This window comes from Gopherus evgoodei, chromosome 5 (assembly GCF_007399415.2).
Source record: "Gopherus evgoodei ecotype Sinaloan lineage chromosome 5, rGopEvg1_v1.p, whole genome shotgun sequence".
Lineage (NCBI taxonomy): Eukaryota > Metazoa > Chordata > Testudines > Testudinidae > Gopherus > Gopherus evgoodei.
The window spans coordinates 143,422,177-143,439,841 of NC_044326.1; the positions used below are offsets into that span (position 1 = coordinate 143,422,177).

The 17,665-nt window shown below is 50.0% G+C and overlaps 1 protein-coding gene across 2 annotated transcripts in view; it reads left to right on the forward strand.

The window, feature by feature from the left end:
- Positions 1 to 1,941: 1,941 nt before the first annotated feature.
- ERI1 (exoribonuclease 1) overlaps positions 1,942 to 17,665 on the forward strand; it is a 35,692-nt gene continuing 19,968 nt past the window's right edge. Inside the window, exons 1-2 of one of the 2 annotated variants that reach the window (XM_030565572.1) lie at positions 1,942 to 2,070; positions 13,862 to 14,037. In XM_030565572.1, coding sequence (XP_030421432.1) covers positions 2,002 to 2,070; positions 13,862 to 14,037 — 245 coding nt within the window. In that variant the 5' untranslated portion in view covers positions 1,942 to 2,001. Of the gene's footprint in view, positions 2,071 to 13,323; positions 13,351 to 13,861; positions 14,038 to 17,665 lie in introns of those variants that run through there. The other variant, XM_030565574.1, reaches the window with a different exon arrangement.

The window sequence follows — 17,665 nt, forward strand, 5'->3', positions numbered from 1 at the left end:
AGCTGCATGCCATTCTAGGGGGTGTTCCTGCAACAACCCCACCTGTTGCTTCCCTCCTCCCCCAACTCTCCTGGGCTATTGTGGCAGTGTCCCCCATTTGTGTGATGAAGTAACAAAGAATGCAGGAATAGGAAACACTGACTTTTTAGTGAGATAAAATGAGGGGGAGGAAGCCTCCAGCTGCTATGATAGTCCAGGCAGGACGTTAAAGGGTGGCGAGGGAGAGGAGCCCAGCCTCCTGCTGCTATGATAGTCCATGCAGTACAGAATCTTTTCTTTAGACATGAAAACGGGGGGGTCGGGGGGGGAAGCTGATGGAGCTCAGCCTCCAGTTGCTATGATGAAGATGGTTACCAGCCATTCTGTACCATTTGCCGGGAATGACCTGGAGTCATTCCTATTTTTACCGAGGCCAGCCAAGAGCATTCACGGACTGATGATGATGGATAGCAGTCATATTGTACCATCTGCCATCGGGAAGGGGATGCTGGTGTTCAGCACTGCAGCACCCTGTCTACCAGCAGCATGCAGTAGACATAGGGTGACATTAAAAAATGGTGAGAAACGTTTTTTCCCCCTTTTCTTTTGGTGGAGGTAAGGGTGTAAGTTGATGACATATACCCTGAAACACCAGGGAAAATGTTTTTGACCCTTCAGGCATTGGGAGCTCAGCCAAGAATGCAAATGCTTTTTGGAGACTGCGGGGACTGTGGGATAGCTGGAGTCCTCCGTACCCCCTCCCTCCCTCCATGAGCATCCATTTGATTCTTTGGCTTTCCGTTATGCTTGTCACACAGCACTGTGCTGTGGCCTCTGTCTATCATAGCCTGGAGATTTTTTCAAATGCTTTGTCATTTCGTCTTCTGTAACGGAGCTGTGATAGAACAGATTTGTCCCCTCATACAGCGATCAGATCCAGTATCTCCCGTACGGTCCATGCTGGAGCTCTTTTTGGATTTGGGACTGCATGGCCACCCGTGCTGATCAGAGCTCCACGCCGGGCAAACAGGAAATGAAATTCAAAAGTTCATGGGGCTTTTCCTGTCTATCTGGCCAGTGCATCTGAGTTCAGATTGCTGTCCAGAGCAGTCACAATGGTGCACTGTGGGATACCACCTGGAGGCCAATACCATTGATTTGCGGCCACATTAACCCTAATCTGATATGGTAATACTGATTTCAGCACTACTCCTCTCGTCGGGGAGGAGTATAGAAACCGGTTTAAAGAGCCCTTTATATTGATATAAAGGGCCTCGTAGTGTGGACGGGTGCAGGGTTAAATCGGTTTAATGCTGCTAAAATCGGTTTAAACGCGTAGTGTAGACCAGGCCTGAGTCTCTCTAAGTTACAGCGACAGTATCCCCGTAGCTGAAGCTGCGTATCCCCCCGCACGTAGCCCAGGCCGCACACAGCTAGGCTCGCTGGGGGCGGTGGATGGAGCAGGCCATGGGAACAGCTCTCCCACCGGCCCAGCAGCAGGCTCCCTGAACGCAGCACTCCCGGGGCGCCCTGCCCCGCTGCTCCACACCGAGCTCCCTGCCCGCCGGGCGGCGCCCTGGACCACGCCCGGCCTGGGCCCCAAGCGGCCCCGCTGTGGGACTGAAGGGCCGGGTCACCCACCAGGCCGCCTTGCCCCACGCGCGGCCCGGCTGGCCGCTCAGACGCTGCGCCGCCCGCGAGCGGCCGGGGCTCGGTTCCAGTCTGCGGTGCCGCTGAGGCGGGGGAGCGGGCCACAGGGCAGAGCCTCCAGCGCCCACCGCTCCCTCAGCGCCGGCGGACACCGCCCGGGGCGCGGCCCAGGCTCACCTCAGGAGTTCCCGCGCAACCGCCCGGCGCGCGCTGGCCCGTGTCCCCTGCGCTCCCTCGGGCCCCGCCCGCCGGCCCGGAGAGGCGGGGCTGCCTGGCGACGTCACCGCCGGGCGCCCCTGCGTGGCCAGGGCCGCGAGGGAGCGGCGGCTCCGCCTTTTCCTGGCGCCGGGAGAGGCGGGGCGCGGAGGGGCGATGGAGGAGCAGAAGGAGAACCGGCCGCAGGGAGCCCGCCATGAGGCGGTGGCTCCCGCTCACACCCCGGTCAGTGCTGCCCCTCCCCCTCCCCGGGAGAGCCGCCCGCCCGCCCGCCCGCGCGCGGGGAGCCCTCGTGACCGCCTCTCCCAACGGTCCTAACCGCCGTCACGTGTGACTGGCCGCAGCGCAGCAGCCATAGCCCACGCTCAGTGGGGTGGGAGCCCTGCGTGGGGGGGGCTGGTCTGCGCCCACGCGCCGGCCCTGGGACATAGGGTCTCCTCCCGTGGTGCACTGCGTGTGTCTGCTCGGGGACAGGCCACTGCAGCGGAGTCACCTCACGGGGCTTAGGGTCTATCCCAGGGCCCAGACTCCACTCACCACCAGGACTAGTACATTGGCCCGAGGGCCGCATCACTGACACCCCTCCCCCCCCGCTGCCCTTGGCCCTGCCCCCACTCCGCCCCTTCCATAAGGTCCCACCCCTGCCCCGCCCCCATTCCAATCCCTTCCCCGAAATCCCCATCCCAACTCCACCCCTCCCTTCTCCCAGGGGGTGCAGGATGGGTGTGGGGTGCAGCAGGGGGTCAGTGTGCAGCAGGTCGCTCAGGGAAGGGGACTGGGGTGCGGGGTGCAGCATGGGGCTCGGGACAGTGGGTTGGGGTACAGGGTGCAGCAAGGGGCTCAGGGCAGGGGGGTCAGTGTGCAGCAGGTTGCTCAGGGAAGGGAACTGGGGTGTGGGGTGCAGCAGGGGGTTCAGGGCAGGCAGTCAGGTGCAGGGTGTGGCAGGCGGCTTAGGGAAGGGAGTTGGGGTACAGGGTGCAGCAGGGGGCTCAGGGCAGGGAGTCAGGGTGCAGGGTACAGCAGGGGGTCGGGGTGCAGCAAGGGGCTTAGGACAGTGGGTTGGGGTGCAGGAGGAGCTTGGGGGGCGGGCTTTGGCCCTGCACACACTGCCCCCATGCTGCTCTGGGAAGCAAAACAAAGTTTGGGGAAGAGAGGGGCAGGGGCCTGTGTTGCTGTTGCTTCAGGCACCTCCCCCAGCAGCTCCCATTGGCCGGGAAGGGGGAACTGTGGCCAGTGGGAGCTGCTGGGGGTGGTGCCTGAAGCAACATCAAGGTATGCCCCTGCGCCTCTCTTCTCTCACATTCTTTCTGCTTCCCCGAGCAGCGCAGGGGCAGGGCAGGCAGGCGGTGCACCCCGGGCCAGAGCTGCTCTAGGTAAACGCTGGGGGGCTGTGAGGAGCTCGCATGCAGCCCACGTGTTTGAGACCCCTGTTCTAAGGTCAGTGCATGCAAGGAAAATCATGTGTTGTGAAAATTACCATAAAGTACAGTACACACAGTATACACTACAACAGGGGTCCTCAACCTACGGCACATGTGCCAAAGGTGGCACATGAGCCAATTTTTTTTTAACCACAGGCTGCGGGTCCCGGCCGCTGCTGAGCCTGCCCCCTAGACAAGGGTCCTGGCTGCCAGGACTGCTCAGCCAACTCAGCTTGCTGCCAGCCGGGATCCCAGCCAGCGGCTCCACTCAGCCTCCTGCTGGTCTGGGGTCCTTGCCGTCGGCCCCATTTAGCCCGCTGACTGTCTGGGGTTCCGTTCACCAGTTCCTGGCAGTCGGGATCCCGTCCGCCAACCCCGCTCAGCCCGCTGCCAGCCTGGGGTTCCGTTCATCCGGATCGGTAGGAGGCTGAGTGGGGCCAGCGGCTGAGACCCCAGCTGGCAAGGGGCCAGCAGCTGCAACTACAATCAGCGGGCTGAACGGGGTTGGCCACTGGGACCCCAGACTGGCAGCGGGCTGAGCAGCTCAGCCTGCTGCCCGTCTGGGGTTCCAACCACTGGCTCCTGACAGCCGGTGTCCCAGACGCCTGCCAGCCTGGGTAAATGGAACCCCAGGCCATTCACCCAGGCCGGCAGGAGGCTGAGCGGAGCCACTGACTGAGACCCCGGCTGGCACTGGGCTGAGCAGGGCCGGCATCTGGGACCCTGGCTGGGATTCCATCCGCCGGCTCCTGCCAGCCGGGGTCCCAGCTGCCAGCCTGCTGAGCCCGCTGCCGGCTGAGTGAACAGAACCCCAGGCCAGCAGCGGGCTCAGTGGCAGCTAGGACCCGCAGCCTGTCATTAGGAGGAATTGGCTCACATGCCACCTTTGGCACATGTGCTGTAGGTTGAGGACCCCTGTTCTAGTGTATACTGTGTGTACTGTACTTTATGGTAATTTTCACCATATGTGATTTTCCTCGTACATGCTGACCTTAGAACCTAACCCCTGCGTAAGATGTGACTCCACAGTAGTGAAAAAAAAATTGAGGGCACTGCTTTTTGGTGCCCCCAAATCTTGGTGCCCTGTGTTTCTGCCTAGATCACTTAGTGGTTACACCAGCCCTGAACTAGAATAATTCTTTCTGAGCAAAGATTGTTGATGGGAACCCAGCAAACAGCAACCATGTGTTTGCCAAGGCTCTCCACGTGCCTTTTGGGGTGTTCAGCACTTCCACCCGGCCCTCACCAGTCTTTGCCAGCCCAGCTCTTGGCTTAGAGCAGCTTGTTCTCCTTCATGGTTAGGACTGGGAGCAGCTGTTTGGAAGGATCCTGGACACTGGCCCCGCTCAGCCTGCTGCCAGCCTGGGGTTCCGTTCACCAGGCCGGCAGGAGGCTGAGTGGAGTCGCCGGCTGGGACCCTGACTGGCAGTGGCTGAGCAGGGCTGGTGGCTGGCAGCTGGGACCCCGGCTGGCAGGAGCCGGCGGATGGAATCCCAGCCACCGCTGAGACTGCAGCCAGCTTGGGGTTCCATTCACTCAGCCGGAAGCAGACTGAGTGGGGCTGGTAGCGGGCTGAGCAGGCTGGCAGCCGGAACTCCACAGGAGCCAGCAGACGGAACCCCAGACCCACAGTGGAGTTCCGGCTGCCAGCCTGCTCAGCCCGCTACCAGCCCCACTCAGTCTGCTTCCGGCTGAGTGAATGGAACCCCAAGCTGGCTGCAGTCTCAGCGGTGGCTGGGACTCACAGCCTGCAATTAAAAAAAAAAAAAATCGGCTCACGTGCCACTTTTCGCACGCGTGCTGTAGGTTGAGGACCCCTGTTCTATTGTATACTATGTGTACTGTACTTTATCGTAATTTTTACTATACACGATTTTCCTCTTATGCGCTAACCTTAGAACCTAACCCCCACGTAAGATGTGACTCCACTGTATTCATTTTTGAAAGTTTATAATAAGTGATGCTCCAGGGTGCAAATTATCCTTGCACCGGCCGTGTTCTAGTTAAGTGATAATGCCGGGCTTTTGCTATGCTTTTGTGGAGCAGTTAAGTCTGATAATGAGCTTAGTCTAAACGATTACAAGGATGTAACTACAGTGCCAGAGCTGTGCCAACATAACCCCGTAGTGTGGATGCAGACTCCAGTAATGGAAGGGGTTTTTCTATCGCTGTAGAAACACCACCTCCCCAGGTGATGGTCACTACAGTAATAGAAGTGTTCTTATGTTGACCTAGCTGTGTCTGCATGAGGTTAGGTCAGGATAGTTACGATGCTCAGGAGGCTGTGGATTTTTCATACCCCTGAGTGCTGTAGCTATGTCAACCTAAGTTTTTAAGTGTAGACTAGGCCTTAAAACCTTTCCATAGCTAACCTGGGAAAGGGCACTTATACCAGAATAAGTAAAAAGAATGAGGAGTACTTGTGGCACTTTAGAGACTAACCAATTTATTTGGGCGTACGCTTTCATGGGCTAAAACCCACTTCATCAGAAGCATGCAGTGGAAAATACAGTAGGAAGATCTATATATACACATACACATACATATACACAGAGAACATGAAAAAATGGGAGTTGCCATACCAACTCTAATGAGAGTAATAAATTAAAGTGGGCTATTAGCAGCAGGAGAAAAAAACTTTTGTAGTGATAATCAGGATGGCCCATTTCAAACAGTTGACAAGAAGGTGTGAGTAACAGGAGCAGAAAAATTAGCATGGGGAAATAGTTTTTAGTTTGTGTAATGACCCATCCACTTCCAAACTGGACAGTCTACGCAGAAGAATAAATGGACACAAACCAGACGTCAAAAATTATAACATTAAAAAAGCAGTCAGCAAACACTTCAGCCTCTCTGGACACTCAATTACAGACCCAAAAGTCGCAATTCTTGAACAAAAAAACCCTTCAAAAACAGACTCCAATGAGAAACTGCAGACTGGAATTAGTGTGCAAACTGAGACTGTTAAATTAGGCTTAAATAAAGACTGGGAGTGGATGGAATATGCAGCTTTATAGCTGGAAAGAGGGAGCGCTCAGCCTCAGGTCTAGTGGGAGGGCTGCTCTGTTAAAAGGTGTTGGGGGGGGTGGGACGGAGTGTCAGCAGGCTGTGAACTGACAAGTAAAGCTGTAACTTGGTGCCCAGAGAGAGTGGGGAGGGGCCACTGAGGCTAAATCATGTCTACCTAGGGCAGGGGTCGGCAACCTTTCAGCAGTGGTGTGCCGAGTCTTCATTTATGCACTCTAATTTAAGGCTTCGCGTGCCAGTAATACATTTTAACGTTTTTTAGGTCTCTCTATAAGTCTATAATATATAACCAAACTACTGTTATATGTAAAGTAAACAAGGTTTTCAAAATGTTTCAGAAGCTTTATTTAAAATTAAATTAAAATGCAGATCTTATCAGTTTAATGTGATCCTTGCCCTTGCTTTTCCTTGCTGAGTTTTCCAATGTCTGGCATGTATTTGGATACTTTAAGCTGCACACAGGCTTCTGAGTGATCACTTGTTAACCAGCTCTGAGAGGGACAGAGGACAGATTTCATGTGTGAAAATGCCTGTTCACACAGGTATGTGGATCCAAGTACTGAAAGCATTGCAAACGCAATTTTCTTCAAACAGTTAAATTTCACTGGCTGGGACGTCCAGCAGGTCAGAATAGACGCCCCATTCTCTCTCTCAGTAGCTTCAAGTGCGCTCTGCAGATCCACAATCTTTGATGCCCACAATTCTGATCTTTTTAACTGAATGAGTTGCATTTCAAAATCTTCAACACACATCCACTGAAATACAGCCAAATCCAAGTCGCTTTCACTGAACTTTTCAGGTTTAATTAGAAAATAAAGCATTAGGCCAAATCGCTGGAAATCTTGAAATCTGTCAGAAAATTCTGATTCCAGTTCTTGCATGTACTTTCCAATCTCATCGACATTGACAGTGCAACGTGCCCATAGCTCTTTTATGTGTTGAGGAAGTAGCGGAAAAGTAGAAGTTTGAATATCCCTGGAAAAAACTGCTAGTTTCACAGCAAATGCTTTCCAGGCTTCATAAAGATCCAGACCTGTTTGCCCTGCACCCTAGAGACAGAGGTTGAGTTCGTTTAGGTGAGTGGTGATATCAGTTAGAAACATGATCTTACACAGCCATTTGTCATCATCCAGTTCAGGGTAGTTCTGTTCTTTTTCCAACAAAAAGGCCTTGATTGCATTAAAACAGTTTACAAAGTGCACCAAAACCTTGCCACGACTTAGCTACTGAATGTTGCTGTGAAGTGGGATGTCATTATAAGCACTGTCCATCTCTTCTGGCAGTGCTTGAAATTGTCTGTGAGTCAAAGCAGATCGAGGAATAAGGAAATTCACTATTTGCACCCCTGTATTCATCACATTATTAAGCTCTGAATTAGAAATTTTAGCACACAGGTTTTCTTGATGGATGACACAGTGAAATTTGACTGTGGGCTGGCCAATTTGATCTTCAAGCAACTTTACAAATCCCTTCTGTTTTCTGACCATGGCAGGAGCACCATCTGTTGTCACCCAAAATATTTTTCTGATGTCAACTCCTCGTTCTTCAAAATGGTTTACAAAACTTTCCAGTATATCGTCCCCCTTTGTTGTGCCATGCAGGGGTTTTAGGCAACAAGGTTCCTCTTGGATTTCATCAGAAGCACAGTATCTTGCAACAACTGCCAAACGTGGAACGTCGTTTATATCCACACTCTCATCAGCTGCAACACTAAACACTGCTGTGTCTTTCAATGCAGTTGTCTGCTTTTCCTTAATGTTTTCTGCCATTTCACTTATGCGTCTCTCAACTGTTCTGGCAGAGATGGACAGTTCTTTTATTCTAGATATGATTGTATCTTTTTTTGGCAAATCATTGAACAAAATCTCCGAACTGCTGAGAAAAACTTCTTTTATATATTCCCCATCTGCAAACGGCTTTCCGGTTTTTGCAATGCACTGTGCAATCTTGTAACTTCCTTCTGTAGCTTGATTTTTACTTACACTTAAGCTTTTAAAAACACTGCTTTGCTTCTCATAGGCTGCTACCTCCTTTTTGATTGATTCAGTCTTGTCTGTTTCATCAAGAAAGGTTTTCTCATGCTTCGTTTCAAAATGTCATCGAACACTTGATGTGCGACAAACAATATTTTCATAACAGAAAGCACAAATAGCACAGTCTTTCTTTTCAATAAATCCAAATGCGTTTGTCCAAGCAGACTGAAATGATCAGACATCTAGCTTCACTTTCTTAGGAGCTGCCATTTTGTCAAATATTTCCTTCAACTCTCTGGGGAAAAAAATGGCGATAGAAGGCAGGCACAAGGTCAAACGTAGTGTGGTCTGAGATAAGCAATTTTAAGATGGCGGTGCTCAGCTGCACCCCCTCTTGTCTCGTGTGCAACCCTCACTGTCCCAGGCTGGGGACAGTGGGCCACAGTAGGGAGGCTGCAGAGCACTGATCCAGGGCTAGGAGCAGAGCCCAGGGTGGCCTGCAGGGACTCCAGGCCAGAAACCAGGCTGAACAAGGCTGGAGATCCAGACCCTGGCTGGCAGGAGGTCAGCACACAGAACCCCAGATCAGCAGCTGTGGTGAGTGAGCTGGCCCCGGTAGGGCTGAGCAGGGCCAGAGGCCTGGACCCTGTCTGGAAGGGCACCTGCGCAAGGTAAGTGGGACTGCGGCAGGGAGGGACCCTGGCTGGCAAGGGGCCAGGAGCGGGAACCCCAGAGCGGCTACAGGCTGAGCGGCTCAGCCTGCCGCCACTCTGGAGTTTCAGCTGCGGGCTTCTGCCAGCGGGGGTCTCAGCCCCCTGCCAGCCTGGGGTTCTTTCCTCCAGGTCGGCAGTGGGTGCTGAGTGGGGCTGCGGCAGGGGGGACCCCAGCTGGCAGGAGCCCGCGGCGGAAACCCAGAGCGGAAGCGGGCTGAGCCGCTCATCCTGGAGCTGCTCTGAGATTTGCGCCGTGGGCTCCTGCCAGCTGGGGTCTCAGCCCCCTGCCAGCCTGGAGTTCTTTCCTCCAGGTCGGCAGTGGGTGCTGAGTGGGGCTGCGGCAGGGGGGACCCCAGCTGGCAGGAGCCCGCGGCGGAAACCCAGAGCGGAAGCGGGCTGAGCCGCTCATCCTGGAGCTGCTCTGAGATTTGCGCCGTGGGCTCCTGCCAGCTGGGGTCTCAGCCCCCTGCCAGCCTGGAGTTCTTTCCCCCAGGTCGGCAGTGGGTGCTGAGTGGGGCTGCGGCAGGGGGGACCCCAGCTGGCAGGAGCCCGCGGTGGAAACCCCAGAGCGGCAGCGGGCTGAGCTGCTCAGCCTGGGGCTGCTCTGAGGTTTCTGCCGTGGGCTCCTGCTAGCTGGGGTCTCAGCCCCCTGCCAGCCTGGGGTTCCTTCCCCCAGGCCAGCAGTGGGTGCTGAGTGGGGCTGCTGCAGGGGGGACCCCAGCTGGCAGAAGCCCACGGCGGAAACCCCAGAGTGGCTCCAGGCTGAGTGGCTCAGTCCACCGCCAATCTGGGGCTTCAGCCAGGAGCTTCTGCCAACTGGGATCTCAGCCCCCTGCCAGCCTGGGGTTCCTTCCCCAAAGCCGGCAGTAGGTGCTGAGTGAGACTGGTGGAGAGTCTCTGGCTGCCAGGAGCCGGTGGCAGAAAGCGCCAGAGCGACGGCGGGCTGAGCAGCTCAGTCCGCCCCGCGTGCCGTTAAAAATCGACTTGCGTGCCACATTTGGCAAGTGTGCTGTAGCTTGCCGACCCCTGACCTAGGGGCTTATGGGGAAAGCCATAAGTAATACACTGTCCTTGTCAGGGCTTCCCGGGGGGGGGGGGGGGGAGTGGGGCAATTTGCCCCAGGCCCTGGGTCCCACAGGGGCCCCCACGAGAATATAGTATTGCAACTTTTTTTTATGGAAGGGGCCCCCGAAATTGCTTTGCCCCAGACTCCCAGAATCCTCTGGGAATCCTTGGTCCTTGTAGATATCATAGGTTAAAAATAGCAAATTCTCAAATCTCTGTGTACTGTTTGAGCAAAATGTGTCATATTTTATTTTGCAGAAAATGCTCTGGTGTCACTGCATATTGTTACTGACTACAGGCCCCTGAAAGGGAACTTTTGTCAGGATCCAAGTATAGTTGGACCTGCTATGTGACATGGTTAGCAATATGGGAGGTGTATCCCAAGAGACCTATTGCAGAGTGGTTGGATCAAGGGGTGTACTTGGGGAACTGGAAAAGTGTCTCAGGAGGCACAATCTGCACTTGTTATATAGATCAACGTCCATTCTCTTTGATACTTGTTAAATTAGACTAGTCTTGCTTTTTGAAGGAACTTGATGACAAGAGAATGTATTTAAATAAAAAAAACATTCTGTACATAAGTGCCGTGTGGTTGGTGACAGTCTTGGCTAAGGCAGAGACCTGCATGTATGTTTAAAAAAATGCAAGAAAAATGTTGATATTGTTCCACAACAGTGGTCCCAAATCCAGCAGTTTACCTGATAGAGTTGTTATTAATGTGTTTTGAGCTGAGTCTTCTGCAGTAAATGTTTTATTTTTTTATCCAAGCCCCTGTTTTTTTCAACAGGCCCTAAGCCTGGCACATTCTTTCAGCTAAAACATTTTATGCTTTCATTTCTGTTTACAATTGATTTACCTTTTGTAAAATGTATTCAAACTTTGGTTTTGTGTTGTTTAAAATGTCTTCTCTGTTAATCCCAATACTTGGCAGGTCACTGGTTTTCATTGAAGAGCAGTCACCTCGCTATTTAGAAACAATTTCATATTTTACATAAAGAAATCAGTCAGTGAATGTCATTTTTATAATGTATATTTTTTAAGTACTATCCATACTGTCCCAGGGCTTCAGGTTGTGAACTGACCTAAGTGAATTCTCCAGCCTATTCCTGAAGTGTTTGTTATCCAAGGAAATGAGGGAGTTGGAGTGAAGTGGATGCCTTTGAAAACATGTTCTGTTTTAGGGCTTGTCTACATCAGAAAGTTGCAGCGCTGGTGAGGGAGTTACAGCGCTGCAACTTAGGAGGTGTACACATCTGCAGGGCACCACCAGCGCTGCAACTCCCTGTTTGCAGCGCTGGCCGTACTCCCGTTTTGTCTCGGGTGTAGAGGATCCAGCGCTGGTGATCCAGCGCTGGTAATCAAGTATAGACACTTACCAGCGCTTTTCTTGACCTCCGTGGAATAAGCAGGTATCCCAGCATACCTGAGGAAGCCTCTGGTAATCAAGCTGGTCTCCTTCCCCGGCTTGCTCTCGCGTTCCCCGAACCCCGAGCAAGCAGGTCTCCTTCCCTGAGGTTTGCTGGGTGGTTCCGGGAACACGAGAGCAAACCGCGGCGAAGCTGGTCTCTTTTCCCGGTTTGCTCTCTCGTTCCTCGAACCCCCGAGCAAGCAGGTCTCCTTCCCTGCGGTTTGCAGGGTGGTTCGGGGAACGCGAGAGCAAACCGCGGCGAAGCTGGTCTCCTTTCCCGGTTTGCTCTCTCGTTCCCCGAACCCCCGAGCAAGCAGGTCTCCTTCCCTGCGGTTTGCAGGGTGGTTCGGGGAACGCGAGAGCAAACCGCGGCGAAGCTGGTCTCCTTTCCCGGTTTGCTCTCTCGTTCCTCGAACCCCCGAGCAAGCAGGTCTCCTTCCCTGCGGTTTGCAGGGTGGTTCGGGGAACGCGAGAGCAAACCGCGGCGAAGCTGGTCTCCTTCCCCGGTTTGCTCTCGCGTTCCCCGAACCCCCCTTGAAGCCGCCCAACAGCGCTGCAGTGTGGCCACATCTAACACCACTTGCAGCGCTGGTTGCTGTAAGTGTGGCCACTCTGCAGCGCTGGCCCTATACAGCTGTACTAATACAGCTGTAACAACCAGCGCTGCAAAATTTTAGATGTAGACATGGCCTTAGACAGTGTCTCAATAGGAGAGCACAGCTGCAGAGTGTATGGAGATCCATGCAATTGAGATGGGGCTGATGAACTGTTCTTGGCCAAATTTGCAGTGATCTTAGCCACTTTTTACTAGAGCAATAATATTATATGCATGAATGCTAACAGTACAAAGCAAAATCAGAGAGTTGTCTCAGAGAGTTTTACCTGAAACTCAAGGATAATTTTGAGCATGGTCTGGAATCTGCCCTTTGGGAGATAGCTTTAGAAGATTTGTAATCCAGGACTGCTCCATAAACTCCACTGCCTACACAGTGGTGAAAGTGAACTTTTCAAGTTTGTCTTATGCCCAATGATGGAAGAGTCCTGATGCTCTCCTGAAAGCATATTGCATCTTTTGGGATGAATAATCTCTGCCAGTCAGTGAGATATGCATATACACAAGACAAATACCAGGTCTTCTCAGGTGGGCTGACACTACTGCCAGACGCTTGGTGAACACTTTGGGGGTACAGTGAGTTCAAATGGTAGAATCCATTGCTGTTGGTGTTAGTCTCTTGTACAATGTGATGTATTTCTGATAAACTGGGTGGATTATAATATGGAGGGACACATCCTTCACATCAAAACTCTGCAAAGCCTCAAAGAGAAACGTGATCTGAGATAATGCACCAAGGTGTATACTTCACCTGCAGTGGGGATCAAAACAGTTACATGAATTAAGTGCCAATGGAAGATACTGGCCTTTCTGGCAGCTCTGATGACTGATATCCTCTCTAGGATGGCATAGAAAATAGGATGGCAAGCTTACGTATTACTCTGTCCATGGGCTTGAGCTGGAAGAACCATCTGTAGAAATGAGAAGTGATGGCAGCTTGTAGATTCTTTCAAACTTGACAATCAGAGAAAACTTCAGAAAAAGTTACAATGCATCATGTGTACAAAAATGCAGAACGGTTTTTTGGGGTGAAATAGCCTTTAGTGTAGATGACCACCTAGATACAGTGATTTAAAGTGAGATGTGGTAGAATGAAATGTGAATTTGCAGCTCCTTTCCTGAACAGAGTAACTATAAAGCTTAGTTGTCATTTTGACTTTATACAGTATTACACATTTGCCAACAAATCTTGGTCAAAATTGGTGTAGAAACTCTTATATTTTCCCTTATCCAGCTAAGCCTTTGACTACTCACATTTCTAGGAGGAGTGGCACTTTCATTACGCGTAAAAGTGACAAATGTCTGCTCCCACTGTCTTTCCCCATTGGTATGTTGTACTAGGGATGGAAATATTGTTTAAAAAGTTAACCATTTAAACGATTAAAATTACATTTAACTGGTTAATTGATTAAAGGGAGAGGGGCTGGGGCCAATCCTGCCGGCCTGGGGCTGGGGGTTAATGGTTAGGGTGGATTAACGGTAAGACTAATGCTTGCTGTTTAACATTTAATATTTTACATCCCTGTATCATACCAAAAAAAATTTTAAATCCTAGTCTCTTCTTTTTTCTATGATCTGTATATTGTAAAGATATATGATGGGAAGGAGACAGAATGGCCTTTCAAAACTGATAGTTGGCATATTGATGTATTTTTAGCTATATAAACCAATACATACCATGTGTGAGGAAAACTGCATGATGCTACATTGAGTTTTGGTGATGGAAGTATGTGTCAGTTGTAATTACTTAACTTCTATTTAGCTTTTTTAAACTAATTGCAGATTTTTTCTTCTAGGGCAAGCAGCGTTGTAGACTTGATGGCGAAGAAAATAATGGACAACATTGCACTTCCAGTTCAAGTGATTACAGTGACCCAGTTTACAAAGAAATTGCTGTGACCAATGGTTACATTAATAGAATGAGTAGAAATGAGCTCAGAGCTAAGCTTGCAGAATTCAAACTCGAAACCAGGTAAGATTTAGTTATAAGCCTGTTAATCATTTCTGAGGACCGCCAAGGCTGTTATTTGATTGCCTTTAAAATTGCTATAGTAAAGTAGGGGAAGATTTCAGTAATCTGAATATTAATTTTAAAAATATTTATCTTAAGGTTTTCCATAATCCCATCTCCATAGTATCTAAGTGGTAAATTTAGCCTCTATTATCAGACAGCATTTAAAAAAATATATACTCTTGGTGAGACATACACATAGTTGTGTATAGCACAATTTGCCTAGTAACCCTTGTTCCCATAACACTGCTGTCCTAATCCATGATGTTTATTCATAAACTGGGTAGAAAGATATTGTAAATTATAAGGTTCTTAAGAAGTGTTTTCTGTCATCTTTTCGAAGAAAAAGAACTGTAGAAATTTTAAGGGTTCTGAAATAGTCTTTCAAAACATTCAGTGTTTAGAAAACTAAGTTAAAATGTACTTATTATTTATATTGTAATATTTCCTAGGGATCCCATCCATAAGAAGGCCCCATTGTACTAGGCATTGAACAAACACAGAGTAAGAAACAGCCCATGCCATGAAGAGATTATAATCTAAATAGAGAAGATAAAGTGTTGCAGGGAGACTATGTAACATACAATCAAGTGAACAATGTGATGTTTTGCTGGCATCCTGTTGGTTCTGTGCTGTGTGTAGGGGGCGTGGGATGTTTGGCTTTTTGTTTTGTTTTGATATTTTTAAGTGAGACTTTAATGGAAGGGAATTAGCTATACAGAGAGTGAAAGGGACAGGTGATAGGGGAACATAAAAGACAGGTGGAGTGAGGCTGAAGAGAAAGAAAGTTTAGACTAAAAAGTGAAAAAAGCAACCAGACTGAAAAAATCATTACTGTCCAAAAGTCCCAGCTGCTTCTGCTTTTCTCTGCTCTTGTTGGCTGTCTTTCTCGGTGGCTCTCCCTCAACATTTTTTGTTCCCCAGTCTTACATGGCTAGGGCCCATGGGCCTTGGAATGAGGAGGTCTCCCTACACAGTTCAGGGTCCAGGAGTACTGGGAGGGAGAACACCAACTGGGGCTTGGTTCCCCTACCTCCCTAATGGTGCGCCCACTTGCTTCTACTGCTGCCAACAGATATTGTCCGGATACTATCTTTTAAATTGCACTCCATAAAGAGGATCTTTTAAGCTCTTGAAAAGTACAAAACATAAAGTATGCTTAATTTGGAAGGCAGGGAAACTGAAAAAATGTTAATGATGGTGTTTCCTAGGTTCCCCTAAAAAACAACCCAGGGTCACACTTGTATTAGTTTTATTACAATGCCGCTGTTAGGTCAGATAGAAAAGAGATGGAGCTTATTTATATACGCACACATTCACTGCATTCACACCCCCATGCACCCACACACTTACACAGGCAGAGAGTTACCGGAGACAGCATGGAGGCCGAGAAGCCGAAGCATGGTAGATCTGGTGGGTCTGTCTGCAGTCACGAATCCAGGCTGCTGAGAGGGTCAAGAAGCAGGGGCTTGTGTGCATGCCTTCTTCCTCTTATTTTTGGAACTGGGCAGCTCCTGTCACGTACACTGAGTTTTCTTTCTGTGTCTGTCACTGAGAAGCATTCCCAGTCCAGTTCCTTTCATGCATACCAGGTTCTTCTTTTCTTTTCAGCACTTCATGACTGCCTTCTCAGGGTAGCAAGTATCAGAGGGGTAGCCGTGTTAGTCTGGATCTGTAAAAGCAGCAAAGAATCCTGTGGCACCTTATAGACTAACAGACTAACAGACGTTTTGGAGCATGAGCATGATGCATCTGAGGAAGTGGGTATTCACCCACGAAAGCTCATGCTCCAAAACGTCTGTTAGTCTATAAGGTGCCACAGGATTCTTTGCTGCTTTCTCAGGGTAGATTATATTAGACACACCTGTCTCCGGGCTCCTCTCTCCTTGCAGTTCCTCTCCGCCCAATCCCACATACACTCCCTTGTTCACGCTCCCTCGTTCATACTCTCTCTGAGGGATGGGATATTACAAAGCTTGGAAGTTCATACAAGTGGCAACCTGAAAAGGCCACAGAGCTTGCAAAGGTTACAAAACTTAAAAGTCTATGCTAACAATAACTGAAGTTACAAAGTCTGCAAAAAGGTTGCAGAACTTAATGATACAAGTTACAGATCTTACAATTGCATTCGAGCAGAGGCTTTACCTAACATTTCCCTCCCCTTGGTCACCCCAAATTGTGGTGACCATCCAAAGGGGGACGGCGTGCCTCCGCTCATTCATGCCAGTGCTTTAACTGCCGGAACAATTCCAGATTTTCATTACACATAGCATGTCCACAGTAACAGAAATACATATCAAAATATTGACCGGAGGATGTAACAATGAGTGTCAAACAGTCCTTGTCATGTATAACATTTAGATGAAAATCAGAACATTTGGTGGGAAGGTAAACAATTGGCAAAGGGGGTGGTTATCACAGGCTTTTGGACGGAGGTGGCCACCATGGGGATAGGTATGTGACTGACAATTTGGCAGGAGATGGAGGGTTAAGGAGAGGGAGGATTCTAGCTGGAATTAGAGGGCTATGAGAATGGTTTGCTGCTATTCCTTGCCTAATACGGTATCTTCCCTCTTCCCAAACACCATAATGCTAGCAATAAGACAAGCGCTACAAGACAAACATAAAACATGAAACATAAAACACAGGACATGAGACAACATAGAAGTTTTGTCGGGATGATGCACCATGGTACGTTTCAGTTGTTCTTCAGCTGGTACCAGCTCTTTCTGGTGTTCTAAAAAAAACAGAAGCTGCGACAAGGACTTAAATATTGTAAACTGTAGGCTATCGTAGAGAGGAACATGGAGTCGGGGTCATCCCCCCTATATGCTTGAGCTGTCCCTGATGGACCCACTTCCCCTGGGGGCCTCGGTCAGTTTGGAACATTGTATCACTTCCCTTATTACAAATAGTAAACGGCCCCTCCCACCTTGCTTGGAAGGGCTTAGTGTTCCATTTCGTGTACATTACCTGATCACTCACCTGCCAGGTGGGTGGTTTCTGTCGCCTCTTGTCCATTTTTTTCCTGAGCCTGTCTCATTGTTTGCTGCATGAGTTGAACAGCTTGAGGAAGTTCCTCCCTTAGAAGTTTATACCGTTGGCTCAGTTCTGGACTGGTGAGGTCAGATGGGGAGGGGACCGATTGTGCTCGCAGAAGTCGCATTGGTCGTCCAAACATTAATTGGAAAGGCGTCATTGAGCTACTGTACCGAGATCTGCTCCTGATTACGGCTAGCACTAAAGGCAAATGTTTAGTCCAGACCCCCACTTCTCTGACAAGACTTTAGACAAGGCTGTTTTGATGGTACGATTTATACGCTCCACTTGCCCAGCGTTATGAGGGTGCCTAGGAATATACAGCTTTCACTGTATTCCCAAAGCATCCAACAATGCCTTCCAGACCGCCAACACAAACTGGGGTCCCCTATCCGAATCAGTTACCTCAGGAGATCCATATCTACAAATGATCTCCTTGAACAGAACCTTAACTGTTTTCTCCGCGCTATGGGTTTTCATGGGGAACGCTTCTACCCATCCCAAAAACGCGTCCACTGTCACCAAAAGCGAGATACATCCTCCTTCCCCG